Source organism: Moschus berezovskii, chromosome 1 (assembly GCF_049115385.1).
Source record: "Moschus berezovskii isolate FMDL1 chromosome 1, NW_MosBer_1.0, whole genome shotgun sequence".
Lineage (NCBI taxonomy): Eukaryota > Metazoa > Chordata > Mammalia > Artiodactyla > Moschidae > Moschus > Moschus berezovskii.
The window spans coordinates 144,421,633-144,446,967 of NC_142460.1; the positions used below are offsets into that span (position 1 = coordinate 144,421,633).

Genomic DNA, 25,335 nt, shown 5'->3' on the forward strand with positions numbered 1-25,335 from the left:
AGTTTTTTGATGTGCTGCAGAAAGTGTAGCAAATCCCCTCCATACCCAATAAAATTTTGTTGACCAAAAGTGACAAATATAAAGAGCAAGCAATGAAAGGACAGGCCCCCCCAGATTTAAGAGAATTTAACATTTTGACTTTGTAATGGGTTGAAGGTATACTTTGGAACAGTATTTTAAGGTGTTCTTATACTCTTGAGTATTTTTCCCTCTTGTTTTCATTCTCACGGTCAGTGTGGCCTGTGACTTCCTGAATACACACAGTATATTAAACATCCAAGTCTGGGTTGCTCCTGGCCTTCAGTGGGGTCAGTTTCTGCTTCCAGCTCTGACCCATCCACACCCTTGCAGCTACAGCCAAGACCCTGATTTGTCATCTCCGGCTACGCTGTCTGCTTAATGGGGCGATCATGCAAGCTACAACCAGAGACAAAGAAGCTTGCGTTCCTACCAGCGCAGCTAACTTCGAGGGAGCAGCATAGCTTGCAAATCTATCAAACTAAACTGCAAGAAAGACAATCTGATTTAGAGAAAAGGCGTTCTGCTACAGTCATTAAGCACAAGTAATTTAGATTTTTTATATTGTCTCCTCATTTACAAATTTACTGTATCAACGCCAGCCAATGGAACGAATTTCTTAAGTAAATGAGAAATAAATAAAAGAGATAGAAAGATAATCAAATTACATAAAATAATTCTCTTCCCTAGATGTATTTTTGAGAGAACTAATAACAGTGGCAAAATTATAGGAATAATAACATATCATAGGAGGTAATTAATTTAAATTAGCATCACGTTTGAAGAAATATAAGTAAAACGCTTTATGGACGTTTACTTTTGTACAAAGAAGGCAGGCCTGGAAAAGCATGCATCGACATCCTGAAAATTAGTTATGGCCATAAATGGTTTAATTGAAGACAGCAATTTAAAATATGATATTGTAAATCTGCAACTTGGTTTCAGCTGGGGGAATTTAATTTGGGGGACAGCGGAACCCTAGGCTGCAAGTTCATTTACAAAGCTGCAGATCCAGCCCCTGAGCTTCGACAATTCGCCTACATTAATATTGATGTCGCCTGGGCAATCTATTTCTGTTATTTTTATGGTTGTTATTCTATGTCTGCAAAGGTCATTTAAATTATACTGCGGCCGAAAATTTGTTTCATAAATTTTGATATAAATACTAATTACACCCTCTCCGAGAGCCAGCAGGGTAGCTTTCATTTATCATGTTTATACGACCTGCGATGACAGAAAGGGAAGACTGGTGAGCTTTTCCCGAGACCCACTAAGGCTGGTAGAAGAGGCAGCAGGTTGCTGGGGGTGAAGAAGAAATTCCTACCACAATCACTGATATTTCAGAAACTTTAATAAGGTACGAAAGGTTACCAAACAGTTCTGGAAACTAAAGTGTACATACGAGTTCTTCTAGCCATAAATATTGAATAGCTGTAACATGAATAAACCGGCCCTTTACATGCGGATAAATATGGAAACTAGGAATTATATACATTATGTGGTTGTATCTTTTGCCAAAAGCAACTGGACAGTTATAGTTTATATCTTTTTTAATATCACTTTACATAAACAAATGGAACAGTTTGACACGCAGATCCAGGCTCGTACTATACGAATTCTTGACAGGACGTGAAACAACATTTTACTGCACTAAGGTACTTAGACTTTGGGACGAAATGTTTGCACTTTATACAAAAAAAGCACATTAATACCAATAATATTCTGTTAGGTCGACGTGGAGACTGTAATCGTACAAAGTAATTCACATTTTGGTACACATTTACTAGAACATTCTTGCCATTCAGTACAAACAGTTGGCTTTCGGCCTCCCAACCCCCCTACCCCTCCCCCTCCCGCTCCCGCCCAGCCCCTCCCCCCTCCCCCAATGCAAAGACCACAACGCCACGATCCCACCCGCCCGTTCCAACCGAGATAGAACTATATACAGAATCCAACAGTACAGTTTTAAGCTAATAATTCTGTATTTACAAGAATGCAAAGCAAAAAAAAAAAAAAGGCCGAATCCCAGAGAGCCTGTTCCGATTCCCAGGAGAAACCGGCCCTCGGGGTTGGCGGCATTTGGTCAGGCGGCCGCCTTCTCCTCGCCCACCCTCCCACCCGTTGGCTACCAAGCCTTTGCCAAAAAAAAAAAAGAAAGAAAAAAAAGTAAAGGTTTAGTGCTTTCTCTCATTCGGTCCTGGTTCTATCGGCAGGTTTAGAAAAAAACAGGATTTGGGGGTGGGGATGCTGTTTTGACGCTCAGGATTCTTTCAGTTATGTGTTGTATACGCGTGTGTGCTCAGTCTCTTAAATAGGGTTTTGTTCGGTGTTTTGTTTCTGATTTTAAACGTACCATTCGTTAAAATTGGAAGAGAGCGCGCTGTGGCCGGCTGTGTGGTGGACCGCGGAGGATGAGGGCGACAGGGAGCTGGTGGTCGGGTTGTCTGTGGAGGGAGACACGATGGTGGGTGGCGTGGAGGACTCGTAGCCCGAGCTGGCGGCAGGCGAAGGTTGCGAGCCCTGCGAGGAGGATTCATGGACCTGCGGGAATAAAGTCGCGTTTTTACGGAGATAAAGAGCCGCCACGGCGGCCGGTTAGGGAGCACGAAGGCTGAGCGCTGCCTGCCGCCCCCCATCCCCCTACCTCGGAGTCCTGGATCCCCTTGAACTCCAAGGAGGCCCGACCCGTGGGACTTGGGCTTGGTTGCCGCCTCAGCGATGCAGAGACCCGGCTCCGGGAAAGGACAGTGCCCCCCCCCCCGCCCCCGCCTCACAAAAGAAAAGAGATGTGGGAAGCAGGAGGCTGGATGTGAGGCCAGAGCCCGAGATGGTGCCCCCCACACACACACGCCCCCCAGCAGCCGCTGAAATTTGCTGGCTCAAGGTTAGGTGAGCCAGTACTCAGGTCCGCATGCAAGACCCCAACTGCGGGCAGGCGCTGTCAGCCAAGCCGCCGAAGCCGCCACTTCGGCAGCATCATCCCGCCGGAACTCTCCTGGCTCCCCCTCAGTCGCAGCCTCTGCTCGCTTCTTTTGACTTTCATTATTAAACAGTAAATTTAGAAGGGCCTTGGGTACCCGCATCCCCTTTACCAGCCCCCGCCCTTTCTGCGCAGTCTGCAGAGAGGAATCGTGGCCTTTACGTCTCTGCCGGCTCCTGCCACCGCCCAGCTGCCACTCGCCGCCCGACCCCGGCCGAAGAGCCGCGAGGGCTCCTGGCTCCAAGGCGGGCGGCGAGAGCGCGGCGATTACCTTCATGTGTTTGCGCAGCGAGCTGGGGTGCGTGTAGGACTTGTCGCACATCTTGCAAAGATACGGCTTGTCGCTCGTATGCACGTGCATGTGCTTCTTGCGATCGCTGCTGTTGGCAAAGCGTCGGTCGCAGCCCTCGAACTCGCACTTGAAGGGTTTCTCCCCTGGTGCGAAAGGCGAGAAACAGAGAGGTCTGATTAGAGCAAACCCCGCGGCTCTTAAAAAAAAAAAAGTAAACAAATATTAAAAGTAAAGACAAAAATGAAAAAAAAGCAGCGGCTCAGGGTTAGCACTTTTCAAGCTCAAAACCCGGGTCGTTAATGAAATCATATATCTGCGCTGGAATTATAAACATCTGAACTATTTTAACTCAATCCAATTAGATCCAGATTTTACTATTTTATTTTATTTTTTTGGTGGTGGTAGTTTTTTAGATCCCAGAGTAGCAGCAGGTCTGGCTGCAGGTTTTTAGGCCCGGGGCTATACAGACGACTCAGGGAAGCGTCTACCTAGCTCCCGGTTTCTAATTTTCACATTCCGGGCTGATTCTCCTACAGTTTGGCTCTTCTCTCCTCCCCCTACCCCCTCCTCTTCGCCGTCGCCGCCCCCACCCCACCCCACCTCCTATATACACATTTTGTAGGATAATCTGGGCCGAGAGCGCAGCACTGCAAGTTCTTCTCTGACTCGGGCGTTAAGCGCCAAGTTCCAAAGGCGATTCTCAGATATCACCTGGGCCCACCAGAACCATGAAGCAGCCCGAATTCCCGGCTTTGCTGGCCCAATAAGCCCAGAACGGCCTGCCCGACCCAGATTTCAGCCCTAAGCTCGCCGCGAACTTTTCTTTTAACTGCTCCCGACTGGTCTCTTTATTTTTAAAGGCCAACTCAAGGTATTCGGGGTTTTGGAAACGTCCTCATAGAATCTAATTGACAAAAAGGAATTCTCCGCCTTCTGCCGATTCTCCCGACTCCTCGAATCTACTTACAAACAAGTCATTATTAAATTCGGGGCTCTTTAAATATGCATAAACCTCCAAAAGCCTCCAAAGGCCGACTGACTTGCTTTCATCACCGCCACCCCCTCTTTTCTGTCTCTGTTTTTGTTTCTATGCCCTTTCATCCGATCTCCTCCAGTTTCCTCAACTCCTCCCTTTGGCAAAGTCCTCACTAAGGTGCATAGAGAGGGGATGTTGGCTGGAAGCAAACGGTTAGATTTGCCTGCAGCTGAAGCGGTTGGCGCTTCCGCCTCCACCGCCGCCGGGAGCCAGCCACCTCTCCCGGCTTCTCGCGCACCAAGGGCTCCCCAAAGCCGGTTTGTCTCTTAGCTCTCCCAGCCTTTTGTAGTTCTTATTTAAAAATCTATATGCCCAGATCCTTCTCCTCCAACCTTCTCTATACTTTATGAGACTTTCAAGCCTCAAACTAAAACCCAGAGCACACTTTCGCTGTCTGTCTGCTGAAATCTGATTTCCAGACCCAACCGAGGCCGGGCTTGTGCGCCCCCGCCGCTGACTTTTGAATTGCGGGTCCCAGGGCCGGGATAGGGAACCAAGGGCTGTCTAGGACAGCCGTTTCCGTACCTGTGTGCGTCCTTTTGTGGATCTTTAAGTTCTCAGAACGGGCGAAGACCTTGCCGCAGCCAGGAAAGGGGCAGGGGAAGGGCTTCTCTCCCGTGTGCACGCGGATGTGGTTGACCAGTTTGTATTTGGCTTTGAAGGGCTTGCCCTCGCGCGGACACTCCTCCCAGAAGCAGATGTGGTTACTCTGCTCAGGTCCGCCGACGTGCTCCACAGTGACGTGCGTGACCAGCTCGTGCATGGTGCTGAAAGTTTTGTTGCACGACTTTTTGGGGTTGGCCAGCTGCTCAGGCTCGATCCACTTGCAGATGAGCTCCTGTTTGATGGGCTGGCGCATGTAGCGGAAGAAGGCGCCAGCGCCGTGGTGAGCGGCCATGTTCACGTTCATGGGCCCGTAGCCGTGCAACTGCGGCGCGGCATAGTGCTCTGAACGCGGACTGGTCACCTGGCCGTACTGCTCGGGCCGCGGGTACATGTCCCCCGAGAAGCCAAGCCTCATCTGCCCGTTGACCACATTGGGCGATGCATGGCCCGCCGCCTGCTCATGAAGGCCGGGGAAGAGGAGGTGGCCCGCGGCGTCCGTGTGGCCGTGTGGGCCCCCGAAGCTCCCGGCCGAAGCCGCGAACAGACTGTGTTGCGCGCTGGCTGCAGCCGCCGCGTCGCCAAAGCCCCGGTTGCGGAACAGAAAGTCCCGCGTGGAGTTGAAGGCTGCGCTCGAATAGGAGCCAACGTGGCCCGGGTGGTGGTGATGTCCCAGGGCCGCCGCAGCCGCGTAGCCGGGAGCCTGGGATGTGAAGGCTGTCTGGCCCGCGGAGGCCAGCTCGTGCGAGCTGGGGTTGAGCTTGAAGGCACCCATGCCGTCGGCGAACGGGTTGATACCCAGGCCCACGTCTCGCTCGGCCACGTCGCCCGCCGAGTGGTGGCGGGACGCGCCAAAAGTGGTCACGCCGATCGCGGGGTACTGGGGGCCGGCGTCCAGGAGCATCGTGGCTGCTCGGGGCGAGCCCCGGCCTCCCCCGCCCCCCCCACCCTCGCCCGCCGAGGAGGGAAAATTAGGAGGAGGAGGAGGTGGTGGTGGAGGAGGAGGAACGGGAGGCGGAGGAAGAGGAAGAAGAAGAAGAGGAGGGAGGAGGAGTCGACCCACCTCGCGAAGTCCTAGCCCGCAGGCAGCGGCGCGGCGTGCCGGGGCGCCCGCCTGGCCAAGCGCAGGGAAGCCGGACGGCTGTGGGCCGCGAGCAAAGCGGGCTCCGGCGCCCGCCGAGCGGACCCTGCCGGCCCGGCTCTCACTTTCTCGTCGCTCAGTTTCTGCCGAGAGGACCCCGCGTCAAGGCTGCCCGGGGAAAGGCATGGAGCATCTCAGCCCCCCAAAAAAACTTCCTCCCGGATTTGTAGCATAGAGGAATGTGAGCGCCGGAGCCGCGACTACTCGCTCTCTCTCCGCCTCGCTCCGTACGCCCCTCCTCACTTCTCCACTAGCCCCTCGCCCTTTCTTTTCTCTCTCTCTCTCTCCTTTCTCTCAGGCTCGCCTCCTCGCTCCTTCACTCTCCGTTTTCCCCCCTCTGCTTTTTGCAAAAAAAAAAGGGGGGGAGGGGGAGAAAAAAAGAAAGAAAGAAAAAGCCAAAGAAAAGGCGCAAATCATGCACAATATTGTCTTTTGCGGTTTATCTTCCTGGGGAGAAACTTTCACCTCCTCAGCCGGGCGGTGAGCGCGAGACTGATAGCAGCAATCATTCCTGCAGATAAATGAATTGAAAGGACGACACCGTCCCCCCCTTGATGAATGGGAGCAGGGGGAGGTGTCACGTGCTGCTGACGCGGGCGCCCATTGGTTTGCCGGCACTCCCCCCGCCCGCAGCCGCCGCGCCAACGGAGGGCGCGCCGAGGCGCCGCGCGCCGTTCATTGGCCCGCCCGCCTCATCAATCCCAGGTATTGTAAAGCGCTTGACATCCCCTTTTGACAAACAGGGCTGCCAGGAGTAGCAACTTTTTTTTTTTAGCCAAAATTTTCCCTCTTCTCATGGAAAAAAAATTTTGCCACGATTTCTTTTCCTTTTCGCGGTCATATACATTCTCGCTCTCTCTCTCTTTTTATTCGTACCCCTCTCCCTCTCCACCTCTCTGTCTTTCTCTATCTTGTCCTTCTGCAAACCTGCTCTTAGCTGAGCGATTAGCGACTTCGGGCGTCTCCGAGAACAGGAGGCGGGGATGGGGCTGGTAAACACAGCTAAGGCACTTCCAGAATGTCCCGATTCAGCAACTTTCTTTTCTTTCTTTCCCCCTGTCCCCGCCTTGAAGGGAAGCAAAGGAGGCTTTTGTTATTTGGTCCTTTTGAAGTTTGCTTCCCTCTTGCTTCGTCCCCCTCCTGCTTATAATTTAAGATCGCGGGAGCACACAGACGCTCCACTCTCTCTTCACAAGAAATGTTATTTCTCAGGATGAGCGGTTGCCTCGATTTTTCTCACTGTTTTTAAATCAATCAGGCTATTTGCGCCCTACCCACCCCCCCGCCAGAAAAATAAAAAGCACAGGTGGATCAGAGCTCTAACTTTCCTGGTTGAAGTTTGATTTTTTTTATTTAAGCAAATTAAAAACATTATTGCCGATTTTTCTTTTTTCCCTTCCTGTGTTATTCTTTTCTTTTCTCCCTTTTCCCTAGTCTCCCTTGTCTGCCCCTCCCGCTAACCCCTCCCTCTGCACTCGTGTTCCCAACCCGGGCCCCTTTCATTCAGGTAAAACTGTAAATTTCCCAACGCGCCATTGTTCTTCAGGATTGCCCAGAGCTCCCTAGAAATCCCCGAATACTTTTTTGGTATTTAAATCTCCGATAGATAGGACCAATGTAAATTTTGTGACATTCAAACCTTTTCTAGTTCACAAATCAGTCACCCTTGTCACAGTTATTGAAATTCCGCAACTCGCCACACCAGGACGGTGGAAAAAGCGGGCGCGGTCTTTGTTGCCGACCAGGCTTTTGATCGCCAGAGAAAATTTACTTACCTTCAGATGAGTGAGCAGAAAAAGAAATAACACTCCCTTTGATTTAGTTAGGAAAATGCAGACATTTGGATTCAGTGCAAACATACAACACTCGCTTGTTTTCGCGATGCGGCCCTCGATTAACCTGTCTTTGCCCAGCGCAAAGTCTATTCAACAACTGCGCGTAGTTGCTTTTTGTCCCGTCCACAAAGAGCCATTGACTATATATTAAAATGATTGTTGAAAGGTAGAGGAGTATGGCACTTAAAAGCAGGGGAAAAAATCCCTGTGACTCAATCAATTAAGGCGAGCAACATTTATGCATTTCAAAAAATGCATGCAGTTACGAGGGGTTGGGGGATGAAGGTTGCATTTCTCCGCAGCTCTGTTTAAAACCCAGCAGCCCGGGCCGAGGGTTTAGCAGAAGCGTCTGCATATTCATTAGGTCTAATTATTTTGTAGTAAGGAAAACACAAAAAGCCAAGAGTCGGAATCCTTCAATTTGCCCTTTGTTTCTAACTTCATTTGGCTTCTTTGCAGCTGAATCAGAGCCCTAAACTCTTTTCTCAGACAAAGAGACCTCAACTCATCCTTTCACAGGCGGCCCGTTAGGAAACTCACCAGTGCCTGCCTGGGCCAGAGGAAAATGAAAATGAATATTTTTGACCAGCCGCCTGCTCAGGCTGCACTGGCTGCAGGAAGGCAGGGTCAGAGTCGGCCTCTCCTCCTTTCTGGTTTTCTGGTCTTTTCACCAACTAGACTCCCGCTTGGGGTTGGTGAGCTGAGCTGCTCTTTTCCTGGGTTCTCCCTCCTCAAAACTGGACTTCTGTTAGTTGGGATGATTTCCTGGTGTCTGAGGGAACCTGGCTGAGCATTTGAGCTTGTTGTGCTGGGAAACAGAAATTTGAGAAAGAAAGAAAAAAAAAATCAAATGTTCCGTCCCCAGCAACAAGTCTGAGTGCAGCAGCCCCCGAATTCCCTGCCAACTTTGAGTAGAACTGGGATGGGGAATGAAGGCAAAGGGATTGAGGGTTTGTTTGGTTTTTTTTTTTTAACTGCCATACACTTTGTTCAAAAAAGATATTGAGGAGCCACTCGGAGTCTTTTCTGTTTCCTGTAAGGGGAATTTGGATCCTGCCTCACGGTAGTCATAAAAATCTTATCTGCAAGGTGAAGTTTTCTCTAGAGGCTGTACTGCTTTCACCAGGGAGAACAAATATTGAGCCCACCTCGCCTGCCTTGCAAAAAAAAAAAGGAAAAGAAAAAGCAAGGGAGGGGTACTGAGGAGAGAAGGGTAGCGGTTGGGAGGGGGGAAGAGGGAAAATAATTCTTCATAAAAGAAAAGTCAGTCCTCTCCTCTCCAGTCCGTGGAATATCCAAGGGGGACGTTGACAAGAGGGTATTTTTAGGAAACGCGTCCAAATATACAGAGTAAGAGTGAATGTGAGAAAAAAAAAAAAAAGTTGTGGGTTGTAGAAGTTATCAAGTGGGATTTGCGGCGCTCTCTGCAGGAAACGCAAGCGGCTCCAGTTCAAAGCCACATGCACCAACGTGACATATAAGCCATTAAAATATCATCCTGACGGCTCATTTCTGCTTCATCATACATTCCCTAACTGCTTCCCGAAAGCTGGAAAAGGAGAAATGAAAGATGACCGCCTCGCTGGAACCACAAAAGAGAGGCTTGGAGGGTTCTGTGGTCCCCCCTCAGCCACCCCAAAGTGATGTGCAGAAATGAGGCGATCCCGGCAACAGGTGGAGCAGGGTAAGTGCGTGAGTCCGGGGGACAAGCGGACCAGACCTGTACCCCCAGCCTCCGGGTAGAACGCACCCTTATCTCGGCCACTGGCACCCAAACCCCTCTGGGGTAAAAGGCCCAGCCTGATGTGTTTCCCCATCCCCCCCTCTTGAGCCCCTCAACTGTGGGTATAGGCCCCACCCCACTGACATTGAGGGGAGGAGGGGGCCCTTCCGAGGAGAGGCTACGCTGGGGATGAGTCCATCCCTTCTTCTCAGAGGGGGGTGGGCAAGGGGGATGAATGGGGCTCCCACTGGCACTCGGACCAAGAGCAGCTCTTTGCCTGCCCGCCTTCCCTCCCCTCTCTGTAAATTGCCTGGGTGCCCCACCGTTGGCACCAGAAGGGGAGTCATGGCCCTGAGCTTCCCTTGCCCCCAGGCCCCCGCAGGAGGGGGGCCCCTGTAGGCAGCTTCTCCGTCCTGCCCCCCCACCCCCAGCCAGGACGGCGGGGAAGGACTTGGCTTCCCCTCTCTGGGGTCAAAGGAGCCGAGTTAGGCCGGCTGGCTGCAAGATGATGGAGCCTCTCCGCCCCAACCTGCCGGGAGATGCCGGCTGGGTCAGCTGCGGGGCCGCATCCTCGCCCTCCTGCGGTCTGGTCCTGCCTCGGGACGCTGACCGCTGGGACCCACTCTCTGCGCGCTGCCGCCCGTGGACTGGGGACTTGGCTTTCTTTCTCCCGAATGCGAACCAGGGCTATGACTAGCTCCCAAGGGAGAAGGCCGCAGCTATCTGGGGTTCTCGGCACTACCCTAGACATCTAGAGGCCCTAGAAATTAGGGACAAGTGGGGCGGGAACAGAGTCTGACTGTGAAAGAAATCTAGCACTGTCCCAAAGGTTTAATAGGAAAGTTCGGAGTTGATGAATAGTCCGTGGGGACAGCTGGAAGCCAGCGAGGTCTTAGGAATGGAGAAGGGGCGTTGGAGGGGCCGCAACTTGGCCTGCACCGTCTGCAGGAAACTCCCTTTGGATTTCAAGGTCATATTTCTACCCCTTTTCCGACAGCAATGGCCTCAGAGCGACCCGCGAAGAGGCACCACGTACCCTTCCACTTTAGCCGCCGGCAGCTTGGAGGCAGGGGGCGATTCAAAGGGACCGTTCAATGTCCAGGCTGGTCCTTTAAGGGACCCACTAACGCAGATTCTATTCTGGGCACACGGAGGTCGCCCAGACTTCAGCCCCCAGCTGGAGGAACCCTAGCTTTCCCCTCTAGGGAACAGAAGAATGAGCCAAGGCCGTCGCACAACTCAGCCTCGCGGCCCACCTTCCTGGCGCCTGAGGGCCCGACGGAGGGGAGCCCGGGAGGTGCCGGGTGCAGCTGGCGAGCGCAGACCGCGGGCAGAGGCCGGGAGCCGTTTTGCCTTTAGCCGGGACGCTCCTAGGCATCCTGCAGGGACCCCCCTCCGCCCCGCCCCCCGCTCTGCACCTGCCCCGCTGGCTGAGCTGTGGCCGAGAGGCGGGCATCCCTTTGCCGGCGCGCCTGCGGGGTAATCAGTGTGGAGCAGCGAGGAAGGCTCCGGGACTGAGGTCGCTGGCTTGGGAAGCAGGCAGAAGACGACCTCTGACCTTGGGCAGGAAACTCCCTTTGGATTTCACGACCCCACAACGTGCAGTGTTGTTCCCCCGAGAAGAAAAAAATGATGCCTTTTGCCTGTACCCACTGGCCCCACTTTCGTGGCTCTCCCCTAACACGACGAATTACCGATGCTCACTGGCACCCTTTCCTTGTCTCAAGGGAAGGAAGGCTGATTCTAATAAGTTTCCAGGTTGTGTTCCTGGCTGGGGATTCAGTGCCCAGGGCTGGGGTGAGGAGTCAAGTCAGGAGCAACCATTTGGAGGAAACCAAGCCGAGAATTTTCAGGGCTTTTAGATCCCTGAGTTGGCAAGAACCTGAGGTCCAGGGGTCCAGGGACAGCTCCTAGATTCTCTTACCCCTCCTTTAGTGAGATGACTGGCTTGCTAAGTGGGGTCAGAGTTTTAACCAAAGGAGAAGATATTTACCCAGGTTCCGTGCACAGGCCGGTGATGGAGCTGCTACAGGAGCAGCCTAAGGTCGGTCCCAGTTGCCTGCCTGAAGTCCAGCCTCTGAAACATTTGTTTGCATGCCTTTGGGTTTATAATGCACAAAGGACCGCCAGGACTGGGGGTAGAAGTGACCCAAGCCTCTTAAAGGGAGGGCTCAGGCAGCATTGTGGGTGGACAGAGGTCTCTAGGGAAACTCACACCCATTTCCCTCTGAAGCAAAAAAGTAAATTCTATTAGTTCCAACCAACCAGGACTTTTCCTGTGCCAGACATCCTGCCATGAGGAAATTTTAGAGCAAGGACTCCCAGCATGCCGCCCTTCTGTAGGAATGCGAAGTTGGGCTTCTTTTCTTTCCTGATCTGTGCAGGAAGGAGCTTATTACCTTTGGGGACAGATGCCTTTTGGTTAGAAAGAATTGAAAATAAATAAAACACTCTGGGAAAAGGTGAGTCTAACCCCCTACCCCCACCCCTCAGACTTGAACCTAGAAAAGAAGGGAGAGGGAAGGGTGAAAACACCTAAGCCAGTTCAAGCCCGGGTTGGGGATTGAATGCTAGAGAAAGAAATCTTTCAGCACAGAGAACTGGAAAGCCTTTGAGATAGCAGAGCCCCACTTGGATTTGGCCTGTGGTTCAACAAGTTAAACAACTGCTTGTTCTGTGGGCTGGAGTGTCAAGACAGGCAGACGTCCTCATTGACAGAGAGCTTGCTGTGTTTGTCCAGCCTGAGAACTTTTCAATGACTGTTTGTCTTTCTAGTCCAAATTGAGGGTTGGGGCTGGGTGAATCGCCTGTTTGGCTGCTCCACTGCTTTCAGCCTTGCCTGACAAATGCAGAGATTCCCCAGGATGGGTTTAAGTCTTTAAGATGGCCAAATACTGGGTAGCTGTATCCACAAAGTGAATCTGATAAGGAATGCGAATATTTTGGGGGTGGGGGTGGGTCATTTCTGAGCTTCTTGAGTAAGAAATGTAGACATCCAGGACCAAATAATAGAAACGATCTCCCCGCAATCCAATGAATTTTACATTAACTTTGAAAAACCAACAGCTACGCTTCCAAATGGGTGAGAAGGTGCAAGCCATATGAGGTTTAGGGATTCCACATCACCTTGGGCATAACAGGAGCTACGCACCTGCAAAAAACTCCCTCTCCTTTCAGTTCCAGCACTTACAACTCATTTTTTAACCTGCTCACCTCCCAAAGGACACCCAGCCCTCCTTCTTGCTAAACTTAATTAATTAATAAGTTTAAAGAAAATGATGGGGGTTTCTCAGGTTTAAAAAATTTCAATTTCTGGCATGAGACATGTTCAAACATTGGCTGATGGAAAGGGTGCATAACTCTACTTTCGAAGAGACCCACAAATAAGTTACAGATAAAAATCTAGTTGGGAAATGATGCTTTTAAAATATTTTTCATCACCCAGGATATATTATTTTGCTGTAAAGAGGGATAGTTCTCAGCAGAATTCTTTCACTTCCAAATTTGAAAATAGTCAAAAAAACAGTGAAAAGCTCTTCAGACCAGCACTTTCTTTCACTCATACCTTCAGTCCACACAGTCTTGCCATACAAACACGTTAGGAAATCATTTAACTAGTGGCTGTCTTCTCTTCCCAAACAGGCTCAAAGTCAGAAAATGAGATCCAAGACTTCTTTGGTGATGAGGAAACGAATACGGCTTTACCGAAACGCCCTGAAAGAGTCAAGTAAGTTAGTATCCTCATTTGAATATTGGTCTGCTGAAGTTATTTTTTAAGTAGGAAGTAAGTTACTTTTGTATGTTTTATTGTTGTTGTTGTTGATTTTTGGTTATGTTGGTTGTGAGTTTGGGGTATTTCTTGAGTTTCATTGAAACTTAAAACAACACCTTAGTGTTTGATGCATTTGCATACAAATCAACAACACAACTTCCCACCAGCAGCCAGCTAATCCCCCTCAATGTCTACTCATCTGGACGTTCTAGAATTAATATTTGACGACTCTCTCATTGAAACAACAACCCCTGACCTTCTGCAGTTCCACTGTCACATTATTCTATGACATATTCATCTTGAATTCATTTCCGGACAATTTGATTGGAATGAGGTTTGACATGTATTGGCTTCTATGAAAGGAGGAGACTTTGATCTTGGTGATGGGGTTTACATGATATGCATCATCTTTACCAGGGACACCAGCCTTCTGCAATGTGGCAGCCACGATGTTCCCACAATGTGGTGTCTGAACGGGAAGTGACTGACAGCCGCTCTGTCAGGAATACCTTCATTGTGAAGAATTTAATTTAATATTCTATTTAGAATAAGCATATGATTTAGGGTTGAGAGTTTCCCCTTTCAGGCATCTAGTCTGCCTCATTTCAACTATACCACCAGCTGAGGTTGCCTCCAATACCAACAGCTGCCTTGTTGGTAGGAAAAGCAACCTTCTTAACAAAAGCTAAATGGACAACTTACGAAATGACTCTCTTCTATTATTTTGGGAGGATTTGATGGCAAAATTCTCTAGAGAAATGTGGTTATTATGTAAATTCCGTTGTTTTAATTCCTCAATGCTATTCTGGAAGCTCCTTTAACCATGTTTACTAATCATTTGTCAAAAGACAGTTTGCTTGGAAGTTAAATTTTATCCAAGTATATTTTCTTTCATATGCACTTCCATTAATGATAATTAAACCCCAAATTTTCATAGCAGAGGGGAGGAGTATCATCCTTTATCTTCAAAATCCTGCTAGATCTCACCTCCTCTTATAATGTGGTCATGGACCCATAGAAGGCTTCAGGGGTTTAAGGTATTTTTCCCCCCTTAAGACCAGAGACAGTTTCTCACTCTAGGAATCTTGAATTCTGTCTGTGAATAGCCTATGAAAGGATTTGCCCCCCTGCTTTGGGTGTAACCCTGGCTAGAAACAGAGAAGAAAAGATTAAACCAGTGACTCTGCAGACCAAGATGCAGAATATTCAGCCAACAAGGTTAGTGCTTGGCCAGGCTTTGTGCAATGGCCCTCAGTTTTTTGGGATCCTGGCTCTCAGCATAACCTGCAAGAGATCATCACTTAGCATTGGTGAAAAGATCAAAATAGAAAAAATAGCCCAGCTATTGACTGTACATCTCTCTCATTTTTCTTTTTCTCTCCAAGGAAGAGAAATTAGACCTTTGCCCACTTAAGCCAGTGATGTGAGGAGCTATGGCAGACGGTAGGGTCACCAAATATGTTTCTATCCAGCAGGACTAGAAAATCACTTTAGTTTATGATGTTGCTTTATCATGGCTGGAGTAAACCATGCTTAGGGCATGATTCTGAGGTCTGGAGGGATGTTTGGAGTCTAGTGGTGGACTTGCTCCAAACAGGCTCCTATGAAAACCCCCAGTGTTTCTTGAAACTCTGCTGAAGATCTCCGAGCTGCAGAATGTATCTTTTTTCCTTCTGTATATTAAGCAGAAATGTGGGCTCAACAATGCTATACTCCCCAGCATGGTTAGAAGTAGACTGCTCCAGTCAAGCATTTGGTATTTGGGGTAAGTGTGGTGAGATAACTTTCTGAAAGAAAAATTCTGAGCATTACTGAGGGACACCTGCTACTCAGCCTGCCCAATCAATAGTCAATGGAACCTGGAATACTTGCTTCCTGGGTTCTGAAAGACTCAGAGGAAGAGCCTTGAAAACTAAAATATGCCTCCCTGATTTTGGTGCCCCACCTGTCATCTGTGACTAGCTGGATACTGCTTTGGGGTTTATTTCAGAGAATCACCTTGAAGACCCTTATGTAATCACCCCAAAGGTCCCTCTTTATAAATAATAGTGAGTAAAATGTTTTTTTTTCCTTCCCTATATCTGTCCCTGGGGAAATGTCCCTCTGAGAGAATGCATGGTTCCATTCTGTGTTTAGCCAACCAAAGTGTGAACCACGTGGCTCCAAGGCACTTGCAAAGATTAAGCAACCTTAGTGACCTTAGGTCAACTGACCCCTGACTTCTCAAGAAGCATCTACCCAGGATGCATCCAGATGTTTTCAGTGCTTCAAGAGAAGGCTGCATCTGGGAAGGAGCTCCATGGGGCCGGGTTACTGTCCGTGAATTTGGCTGAATCAGATGCATCTGCCCTTTCACCGTTGGCACAAAAAGTCATACACATGTTCAAAGCTTTTCAAGGGTAAAATTATCAAGAGACACTGTGTGGTGTAGTAACAGTCTATGTATGTAAAACCTCTACTATCCCTGGCTTCTGTGGAAGTGCTTAGAATTCTGGGGGAAGGGGTGTCCACAAACTCAGATGGTTAAAAAAAAAGCATCTTTATTTTTACCACCTTCTAATGGAATGTTATATGCTATGAGTGTGGGCAACAAACACAGGATTATTAAAGTTCACTAGCTTCACCAGGTTTCCAAAAGAGTCCACAACCAAAGACCAACTTGAATACTCCTGTTCTGTGTTGTTATTCAAAGCTTTTGACACAAATGGGGTCACAGCGCGTATACTAAGTGGGTCCTCTTTGTGCAAATCAGTTTTAATGGAAGCCAAAGTAGATGGTTAGTTTGACAAAAAAAACCTAAACATTAGGTTGTAGATCACCTAGTTTTGGATGGGAAAGAAAATACTTTAATTTAAAGAAAATAATTTAATTGCTGGATTACTGCAGCAGTGCCCCTACACTTAGGCCTGAATGCTACAGGAGGATGGATCTAAGTTGTATGTTGATAAATGGTTAGGAGAAAGAGCCTTTGGGCCAGAGGTCCCCAAAAGGAAAACACTGGGTTTTGTTTTTGGACTATGTGTTTTCAGAACCCATCATGGGTTCATGGGTTCGCCTAGATCACTGTACCATTCAAAAGACACCTTCTCAGTGGGACGCCTTGACACCAACGCTTTGTGGAAGGGAATATGGGCGGCAGGCAGACGGAAAGGAGGCACCTGTGGGCAGAGGGGATAAAAACCAGCAAGGGAGAGTGTGGGAGTGGGTGAAAGCCCGGGAAAGGAGACAAATCCTCCAAGTCTAGTCTCAGCACTACTGGGTGGAAGCCCTTGATTTCACAGCAGAAGGCGTCCGGCTGTCAAAGGCTCTCCTTCAGCTTCTTCTTCTTCCTTTTTTTTTTTAATGCTAACGCAGCATCTATTGGTAGCTTGCTTAAGCTCTTCCGGCCAGAGGAGCAGAAAGACCTGGACTTGTCAAAGCCGAGGGAAATCTTGCGGAAGTTAATCCCTCACTAAATTGCGGCCCTGAGCAAGGAACAATGCATTAAATGAAGAAAGTCTCAAAGACTCTGCCAACCATTATACATAAGTTAATTATTTTTAAAAATCTAAAAGAAATCCTTATTGACTGACCAGGAAATGTTTAAGAATAGTCTTTGGTGCTGGGGGTGGCTGAGACAACTCAGTCAACTCCATCAGGGTTCCCAGTAACCTGTCCAAACTCCTCATCCCCTGCTAGGGGAGCCGGGTCTTTTACCCAATCCTTAAAACTTTTCTTAAGTCTTTCACTGCTTTGACGGCGCTTTCTGTGGCCGCCGGGAGGCCCGAGAGAACTTGGGTTGGCATTTTCAGCTACTGAGTGCAAGGCCGGCTTGAAGACAAGCAGCCCTTTAAATCGCCGGGTGCTGCAGCCGGCCCCAACCGGTTGGCACAAACAAAGAACCGCTCCCCGCGCCCCCCCCCCGCCCCCGTTGAGGCCACACTCGGCTGGGCCAGGAATGAAGACTGAAGGCTTCTTCCACAGGCCGACCCTCCACCTCAAGACAGAGGAACCCGCAGCCCGGGAGGGCGTCCGGGGAGAGGAGGCCGCGGCCGGCCGTGGCTCTCACAGCCCGGCCGGAAAACGTGGCCTTGGCTCTAGGCAAGCTAAGTAGAGGACAGACTCCGGCCACGGGCAACAAGTGGCCTGAGGGCACTCAGAGTGGAAGTGATGCTCAAGTCTCCTTTCCCAGGGGCTCCGTCTGGCGGCTGGGTACCTAGTTCAGGACCGCAGGCGGACCGAGGGGAGAGACCTGGGGTCGAGGACCCGCCCTCCTCGCTGAGCTCCCCTCGCCTTTGTCTCTGTGGCCCATCGACCCGAGGCTCGCTGTGATTTGCGGCGGGGAGGAAGGATCCTTAGGCCCTCTCCGGAAGACGGCGTGGGTTCGAAACCAGCCTCTCCTACGTCATCACCGTCTCTGACCCATTCCTGGGGCTCGGTTCCGGGCCCGATTCTAGAGTCCGCCAGTCTCTTAAACGTTCCAGGCATCCGGGAAGAGGGTCCGACGAGGCTAAACGGGAAAAATATGGAGTGGAAGGTAGAGAGAGGAGGAGCGGAGAAGAAAGGATCTAAGTAGGAAGGCGAAGTGTCTTCAGAGGGCTCGTGGAATTGAGAGCGAGAGCTGGAGAAAGAGCGAGAGCGAGAAAGCTGAGCGACGCGAGCAAATTCGGAGAAAGCGAGAAAACAATATTAGGGGCAAGGGCTGCTAGCCCGGGAGCTCCCCTGCTCTCGGCCTCCTAATCTGCAGCCGCCTTTCCTCCCGGGATCCCCAGCCCTCGCCTCCTCCCGACACCTGGGACCAGCTGCCGAAGCAGGCCGCCGTCCCCGCGCGCCGGCGGTGGCAGGGTTGGGGGCTCCGGGCCGCCGGGGAGGACATGACGCACATCGCAACGCCCCCTCCCCGAAGTCTCGGTGACTGGAGGCAAAACCCAGCCTCGCTCGCTTCCGAGAGCGCGGAGGCCGAGCAGATCTGCCTAGCTTTCGGGAGCGAAGGGGGAGGGGGCTCACGAGTAGAGAAAAGAATCCGTGCCCGGGTCAAAGCGCATGAGCAGTAGGAGCGCGAGATGGGGGGTGGGGAGGGGAGCGCGAGCAGTTGTGACTCTGTACGTGTGTGTATGTGTGTGTCCCCCGTGCGGAGAGACCTGTCATCGCTGACGTCGGGCCGGGCCGCGGGCCAATGGGCGACCTAGGCGATTGTTCCTCTCGGCGGGCCCGGGCCACGGCCCCGAATCTCTATTCACTTCCTCACGCGCCCCGCTGCTGCCTCTGTAGTGTAAGGGATTTCAAGTAGACATTAAAGACCGAGGGAGAGGAAGAAAAAAAAAAGTCACAACCCAAAACTCGGGGGGCGGGGGGAGAACTTTGCAGAAGTTGTTTGTGATTGTTCTCTCCCCTCCGCGCTTTTAGGTGACGGTGGCGTGAGTGCCCCGACCCAAGGAGCTCCAGGGAGCCCCGGCCGGGATGCAGCAAGTCTCCTCTCAGCCGATCTGGGCGCTGAAATTCGTATATATGGCCGGGGCGCTTGGGCACCATCGCCACCTACAACATCGCCACTTCCCCCACCTCCACTCCCCCGGGGAGCTGGCCGCCAAAGCGCACTCGGAGCAGCCAGTCGGACCCCTTTGGAGCAGAGCCCGGGGCCCCCCAGCATCCCACAGCCTCAGCTTTGCGCACCCCACTACCCCTTCCATCTACCCCGCCGCCACAATCACCCTCCTGCTCATGAAGCGGCAGGGGGCTCTACGAAACAGCCGCGCAGCCAGGCCGCGGTGGCGGCGTTTGCCCCGCGATGTCCACCCGGGTCGCAACCGCTGCCATCTGACTCTCGGTCGCGGCGTTGACCGCAGAGGCCGTGGTGTGGCTGGGCTGGGCCTGCCCCCTGGGGCCCGGTAGAACGCTCAGCCCACGCCACACGTTCTCATTCACACTATTTGTCTCAACAACAGGTAGCAGCTCCGGACACCATGGCCCCCAGCTCGTTGCCGCCTCCAGCCCCTCGGTGTTCCCGGGCCTTCATGAGCAGCCTCCCCAGGCCTCCCCTAGCGGCACTCTGAATGGACTCCTGCGTCTGGGGCTCCCCGGAGACATGTACGCGCGACCTGAACCCTTCCCGCCGGGACCTGTGGCCCGCAGCGACTCCCTGGCAGCTGCCGCAGCCCTGCACAGCTACGGGGGCATGAACCTGACCATGAACCTCGCCGCGCCCCACGGTCCCGGCGCCTTCTTCCGCTACATGCGCCAGCCCATCAAACAGGAGCTCATCTGCAAGTGGTTGGCGGCCGACGGTCCTGTGCCCCCGCGCCTTTGCTCCAAAACTTTCAGCACCATGCACGAGTTGGTCACGCACGTCACCGTGGAGCACGTCGGAGGCCCTGAGCAGGCCAACCACATCTGCTTCTGGGAGGAGTGTCCGCGCCAGGGCAAGCCCTTTAAAGCCAAATACAAACTTGTAAATCACATCCGCGTGCACACGGGCGAGAAGCCCTTCCCCTGTCCTTTCCCGGGGTGTGGGAAAGTCTTTGCTAGATCAGAAAATCTCAAAATACACAAAAGAACTCACACAGGTCAGTATTCGGCACTGTCTGTTTCGTGCGGACCCTCTGGGGGAAAAGGGAGCCTCCTTGGGGCCTTCGAGCTGGATTTCCTCAAGTTCCACCTGGGGGGAGGAGAAATATTTTGGTGTTTCCATCAGCCAAGTTCATAAAATATTAATTATGCCCTTCTATTAGAATCGCAGAAGTTTCCTGAGGCTGTGTGTGGGAAGGATAGTGTGCGATTTCTGCTTGGGGGGGGGCGGTGCTTGAGTTTCTGTGTGTGCAAATGTGTGGTCCCTGCTTATTGAGTTTGATATTAAGGTATTCTAAAAGGCACTGTTCATCAGAGTTGTAAAGACATAGGAACAGTTTGTTTTCCTGGTCCCTTTGGAATTGTGTGGGGAGTACTCTTCCAGTGGTCAGCCTGAAAACCTGACTACCACCTGGACTGAGAGATCACCAGGCCCTTGGTGCCTTCTTTAGGATTTGGGAGTCTCATGGGCTAACTTTGCCTGAAGCCTTGGCCACCCATACTGCGGATGTTTCACAGACCCCTTTGCTTTAGCAGAGACCCAAGGAGACTCATCTGCCTTAAATGTCATTTACTGAGCTGTTAAGTGAAATGGGGACATGTGTCAACAACATCTGTTAGTTCTAGTTAACAGAAAGAAAAGGAGCGAGCTCAAGAGCCTGAAAAGTTGAACTCCTCTGGCCAGAAGCAGCTCTAATTAATGCAATTGCAAGGAGAAAGTTTTCACACTTCCCAGAACAGTCTGTGAAGTTACATTAATTAGTTTAGCAGCCAGTGTTTTCGCTCTCCTTAGCTAGGGTTTTCTTGCCCTGCTTCCTCAAAGTTTATGAAGTCAACATATCCCCTCCTCCATTTTGGGGGCGGGAGAAGGGCACGTATGGGAGAGACAGTAAGGATGAAATAAGTTTCAGCTTAGTGCCCCTTTTTACTCCCTGGCATTCTGCCTTACCTCTATTCTTGGTGGAAACATCAGCAATTATCAAAGAATTCCCCCAGGCTGGCACTAACCAGGAAAAGAAGCTTGCTAAAATCCCACTTTATCCCCCCTAACTCTGCAGTCTTGGGGAAGGTCTTCGTCAGGAAACTGGCACACTCGGAGGCAAGAAAAGTCCACTGTTAGTCTCCTACTTTATTTCCGGAAACGTACGGTTTATCCGAGCTGTTTCCAGGATCCACCCCCCGCCACAGTCTCTTGCAAGAGTTTGTTCCCCGCCCCCTCCGATTTTTATCCAGGGGAAGAAGGAGAGAAGTGAGACCCAGATCGCCGCCCTCAGGCTCGCTATTCATGGAGCTGGCGACCCGCACCGCGAAGGTAGATTCGAGTCCTGAGCCAGAGAAGGAACTCATTTTTAATGACAGGGGGTTTTAAACAAACAAACTTTTACTGCTCTTTGCCGGCCTACTGTTTGAAGTCCGTGAAGCAGAAAATGGTTAAATTCTCAGTGCAATCGACCTACAGCAGAGAAGCAAGTTCAGTGCGCCCGAGCTGGCTCAGGTTTGCGTCTATTCAGAACAGAATTCTAAGTGCATCCTTTCCCTTCCTAATGGCAGTCCTGATTCATTATCGCGGAGTCAAAAAAAAAAAAAAATTTACAGAGCTTCTGCCCTGGCGTTTCCCTCAAACCCTCCTCCTAAGTAATGAAAAGAGGAGAAAAACAACAACTACAACAAAATGTTTCTGAAATGGCAATAGACCTCACTACAAATTATTCATGAAGACAGTTCTCGATTCAACAGGAAAATAATTGCCTTTTCAAATATTAATGGCGTTTCATTTCCTTGAGTCGCGGAAGCGGCAGTCAGGAGCCGCTTTCTTGGGAGCTGAGATTTTCTCGGATCCGAATGCCGGGCCTGGCTTCAGAGGCAGCGGCTCCGAGCCCACTCCGAAAGCTTTCTCTTCGCGGTGGTCACAGCGATCCCGGAACAATGGTGCTGCCGCGATGGAGACGCGGGCCGGCTGCCCGGCGCCCTTGCCCGGACCCCTGGGCCGGTGGCTCGCCCCACTTTCCCAGGCTGACGGTAGAGGGAGGCAGGGCTGGGATCCAAGGAAGAGGAGAAGAGACCGCGCCGGGGCTGATGCTCGGACAGCCCGGCCCAGCCACAAGTGCGAGAAAATGGCGCGAGCCGAACCGCCCCACCGCTGCCCAACTTTGTCGGGCGGGCTTGGCGCCCGGCCGGGAAAGGAGGCCTCTCTCGGCGGCGAAGCCTCTGGGAGGAGACTGCCGGCCTTTCAGGACTCAGCCTCAGGCCCAGGCTGCTCGGGGCGGGCTGCAGGACCCCGGCCCAACCCTGCTTCCCCACATCCATCCACCCACCCACCCAGGGCGCAGCGCCCAGATCTGGTGGGAGGGAGAGGGCGGGAGGCTGCGTGTAGGGTGTAGGGGCGGGGTAGGATGGGGTGTGCAGAGTTAGGCGAGGAGTCCGGGGCTCCTCCTGCTGCTGGGGAGAGGCCGGGAGGGCGCCGGGGCGCGGCCTCACCTGGCCTCCCCTGGGCCTGCGAACTACCAGTCTGCCCGTATCACCTTCAGTGCCCAGCTTTTTTCGCCTCAGTACCTCGGCTGGGACGAAATCATTGTTTCTGTTTTAGGTGAATGTTCAACAAGGCGCTCACAAGATGGGTCGGGGAGGGAAGCAATATTGGGGGTTGCAATCAACCTCAAATTCTATTTCTCCTCTGTTGTCTTAGCAAATCTTGCTTTCTTTTGCAGGCTCTGAATTACATGGTTCTTGTAAGTGATTTTAGAAAGAGAAGACGGAAGGGAGGAAGAAAAGTTTTAGTTTTGCAGATGCTAACAGGGAGCAGAAGGGAGAAAAGGAGAGGCATATCGGGACACTGGTTTATTCTGCATCGTTCTCCTATTTTTTTAAAATAAAATTATACAAGTGTGCCGAGAAACGGCAGATGCCAGCACTGTCCAGTGTTTCCACTGAACTAACAATACTCCTGCAGTGGGAACTCACAGCGGCCGCGCGATGAGGGAGCCCTGGGCTTCTAACACGCTGCCTGGCGGAGGCGAGGGTTGTGAGCAAACCTCTGGTTCATCCTAAGCCTCCACGGGACTCGGGAACAGGGGCTTTGTTTATTTAAACCTGCCCCAAAGCACTCATCTCTCCTGGAAGCGGCGGGAGAAGGACCACAAAGGCAAACAGTCCTCCAGCCGTGCATCTCTTCCTCCTTATCCAGACGCTTGATAGCCTCTCCCTCCACCCAGGGCGCCCGACAGCCTCCAAGTGTTTAAAGCGCCCGGACATTTCTTCCCCTCCTTCCCGCAGCATCTGCAGCTCCAGCAGAAACCTGGGTTTCCGGATTCTTGGGGTCCTTTCCTCCCCCAGACGCTAGCGAACCCAGCGGGCTGTGAGCTCCCCATCTGGGGCTCGGTCCGAGGCCAGTATTTCCACCCTAACGCGCGCTCGCGCCTTCCCGCGGCTCTACAGGGCATCGCACCGCGAAGCCGAGACCTCCCGGGTCTATCCCGGCTGCACGCTTGCCCTCCGGTCCACCAAGCCAGGCTTGGCCTGACCGCAGCAGCTGCGTTCATCCTGAAGCCGCCGCGACCAAGGGTGGGATCACTGGAGAGGCCACAGATCCCGCTCGGCCCGGGCAGAACCTGCCTTGCTGGTTTCCCTGCTCAGACCCGGGAGACCGGACCGTGGGCCGTGGGTGGTCTGTGGAGGCCGCTCGACCTCTCACAGTCAGTTTGGACTGGGAGAGACGGCTGCCCGAGGCACAGTCTCCAGGAGGCCGCTGGAGCAGCATAATAAAATATTATTGCCTGCGCGCGTATCTGGAGGGATCCCGGACAGTTTAGGCAAGATTTGAAGAATGCTGCTAAATGTTTGCCCTCGGGGGGTAAAGGGGAAGGGGGAGGGGGCTCCATTTCCCGTAAAAATCGCGTCTGAAGTGAATCATTTCTCAGAATACCTTTCCCTGCAGCACGAGTCCACATTAGGCACACGCCGTGTGCATCGGCTGCGCATCCTGAAATTATTCCATCGTCTTGGCGTTTGCACAAAACCTACTTTTGGAAACAATGTGGGCCAGGACTAGATGTGTGCGGGGTGGACCACTGGGCGGGTAGCAGGGGGGCGAGCAGAGACGCTTGGCTGGAACAGCAACTTTAAATTGAGCAGATTCGAGCTCCTCAATCAACTCTACTCTCCGGGCAAAGGTGCTTCTGGCTCCGAGTGAAGAAAATTTGGAGGAAAACAACTGGAGTGGATCGGGATGTTCCAAGGAAGGCAACTCGACTAAGATGGAGTCTTTGTCGCTCCTCCTCCCTCCCCTCCCCCCAGGCCCAGGCGGGAGAGGGGGAGGGCTGGAGGCTTGCAGGAGAGAGCTCGGGGGGGGGCGCGCTCTGAGTGGGGGAAGGGGGTGCCGGGCCTGCTGCGATGGGGAAAGAGGTTTCTGAATTTTTTGTGTGTGGCCCTCTTCCCAAAAATGGAAGAGAAACTGGGAAAGGGTAACGATGTTACCCACGCGCACTAATGTCTCTGCGTTGCCTCCACCAGGGGAGAAGCCCTTCAGGTGCGAGTTCGAGGGTTGCGAACGGCGCTTCGCCAACAGCAGCGACCGCAAGAAGCACTCGCACGTGCACACGAGTGACAAGCCCTACACGTGCAAAGTGCGCGGCTGCGACAAGTGCTACACGCACCCAAGCTCGCTGCGCAAGCACATGAAGGTGCACGGGCGCTCGCCGCCTCCGCCCAACTCTGGCTACGACTCGGCCACGCCGTCTGCCCTCGTGTCGCCCTCGTCAGACTTCGGTCGCGAGCCCCCGGCGGCCTCCTCGGCGGCGGTGGCGGCGCGGGGCGCCGACCTGAGCGAATGGTACGTGTGTCAGGGCGCGGGCCCCGGAGCGGCTGCCCCCGCGGCGCCCCCAAGCCCCGCGCCGCCGCCTGGCCCCGCCGCTATCGCCGCCGCCGCCGCCGCCTGTGCTAAGGTTGCTGCTGTGGGTGATGCTTCCACGTCCACTGACTGGCAGGTCTAGGCCGGGTTACTGAGGCTTGAAGAGAGAGTGAGGAAGGAAGCGAGGGAAGCAGGGAGGAAGGTCACCACCAATAGGGGTAGAGCTCACCGAATATGCTGATATAATGTACATTGTCTCAAAATATCAATATGGTATCCACATGGATTCTGCAGTCACATCCAGCACCCTGCCCACCCACCCAGATGCCCTCGACTGGGTAGCTTGAAGCCAGGGTTGGGGTAAGGTAAATAGAGAAAGAGGCAGAAGGTAAAAAAAAAAACCAGAAAACATCTTAGAGTTTCTGCGCAATCTTGGCAACTGCAGGTGGCAAAAGTAAGACCACAAAGCCCTGTGTGGTTCACAGAATGGGAAATGGTTTCCTCGAGGCCTGGGCCTCTCCGACTGCGACCCCTACTCCCTTCCCA

At 52.2% G+C, this 25,335-nt stretch overlaps 2 protein-coding genes across 2 annotated transcripts; one reads left to right on the forward strand and one right to left on the reverse strand.

The window, feature by feature from the left end:
- Window positions 1-2,361: 2,361 nt before the first annotated feature.
- On the reverse strand, window positions 2,362-5,833 carry ZIC1 (Zic family zinc finger 1). Its single transcript, XM_055418998.1, has 3 exons — window positions 4,852-5,833; window positions 3,270-3,433; window positions 2,362-2,559 (listed from the first exon to the last, which is right to left on the reverse strand). The coding sequence occupies exons 1-3, from the start codon at window positions 5,831-5,833 to the stop codon at window positions 2,362-2,364; spliced, it is 1,344 nt and encodes a 447-aa protein (XP_055274973.1).
- Window positions 5,834-10,526: 4,693 nt separating this feature from the next.
- ZIC4 (Zic family zinc finger 4) lies at window positions 10,527-24,931 on the forward strand. Its single transcript, XM_088834002.1, has 4 exons — window positions 10,527-10,598; window positions 13,271-13,355; window positions 19,325-19,942; window positions 24,453-24,931. Exons 1-4 carry the CDS (start codon window positions 10,527-10,529, stop codon window positions 24,929-24,931), a joined length of 1,254 nt encoding a protein of 417 aa, XP_088690128.1.
- Window positions 24,932-25,335: the final 404 nt, after the last annotated feature.

Coding starts and splice junctions, on each gene's coding strand:
- ZIC4 (XM_088834002.1), top strand. CDS start 10,527: ATGGAGAAGGGGCGTTGGAGGGGCCGCAACTTGGCCTGCACCGTCTGC. Junction 13,356..19,324: donor AAACGCCCTGAAAGAGTCAA/GTAAGTTAGTAT, acceptor TCTCAACAACAG/GTAGCAGCTCCGGACACCAT. Junction 19,943..24,452: donor ACACAAAAGAACTCACACAG/GTCAGTATTCGG, acceptor TGCCTCCACCAG/GGGAGAAGCCCTTCAGGTGC.
- ZIC1 (XM_055418998.1), bottom strand. CDS start 5,833: ATGCTCCTGGACGCCGGCCCCCAGTACCCCGCGATCGGCGTGACCACT. Junction 3,434..4,851: donor CCACAAAAGGACGCACACAG/GTACGGAAACGG, acceptor CTTTCGCACCAG/GGGAGAAACCCTTCAAGTGC. Junction 2,560..3,269: donor CGCTGCGCAAACACATGAAG/GTAATCGCCGCG, acceptor TTATTCCCGCAG/GTCCATGAATCCTCCTCGCA.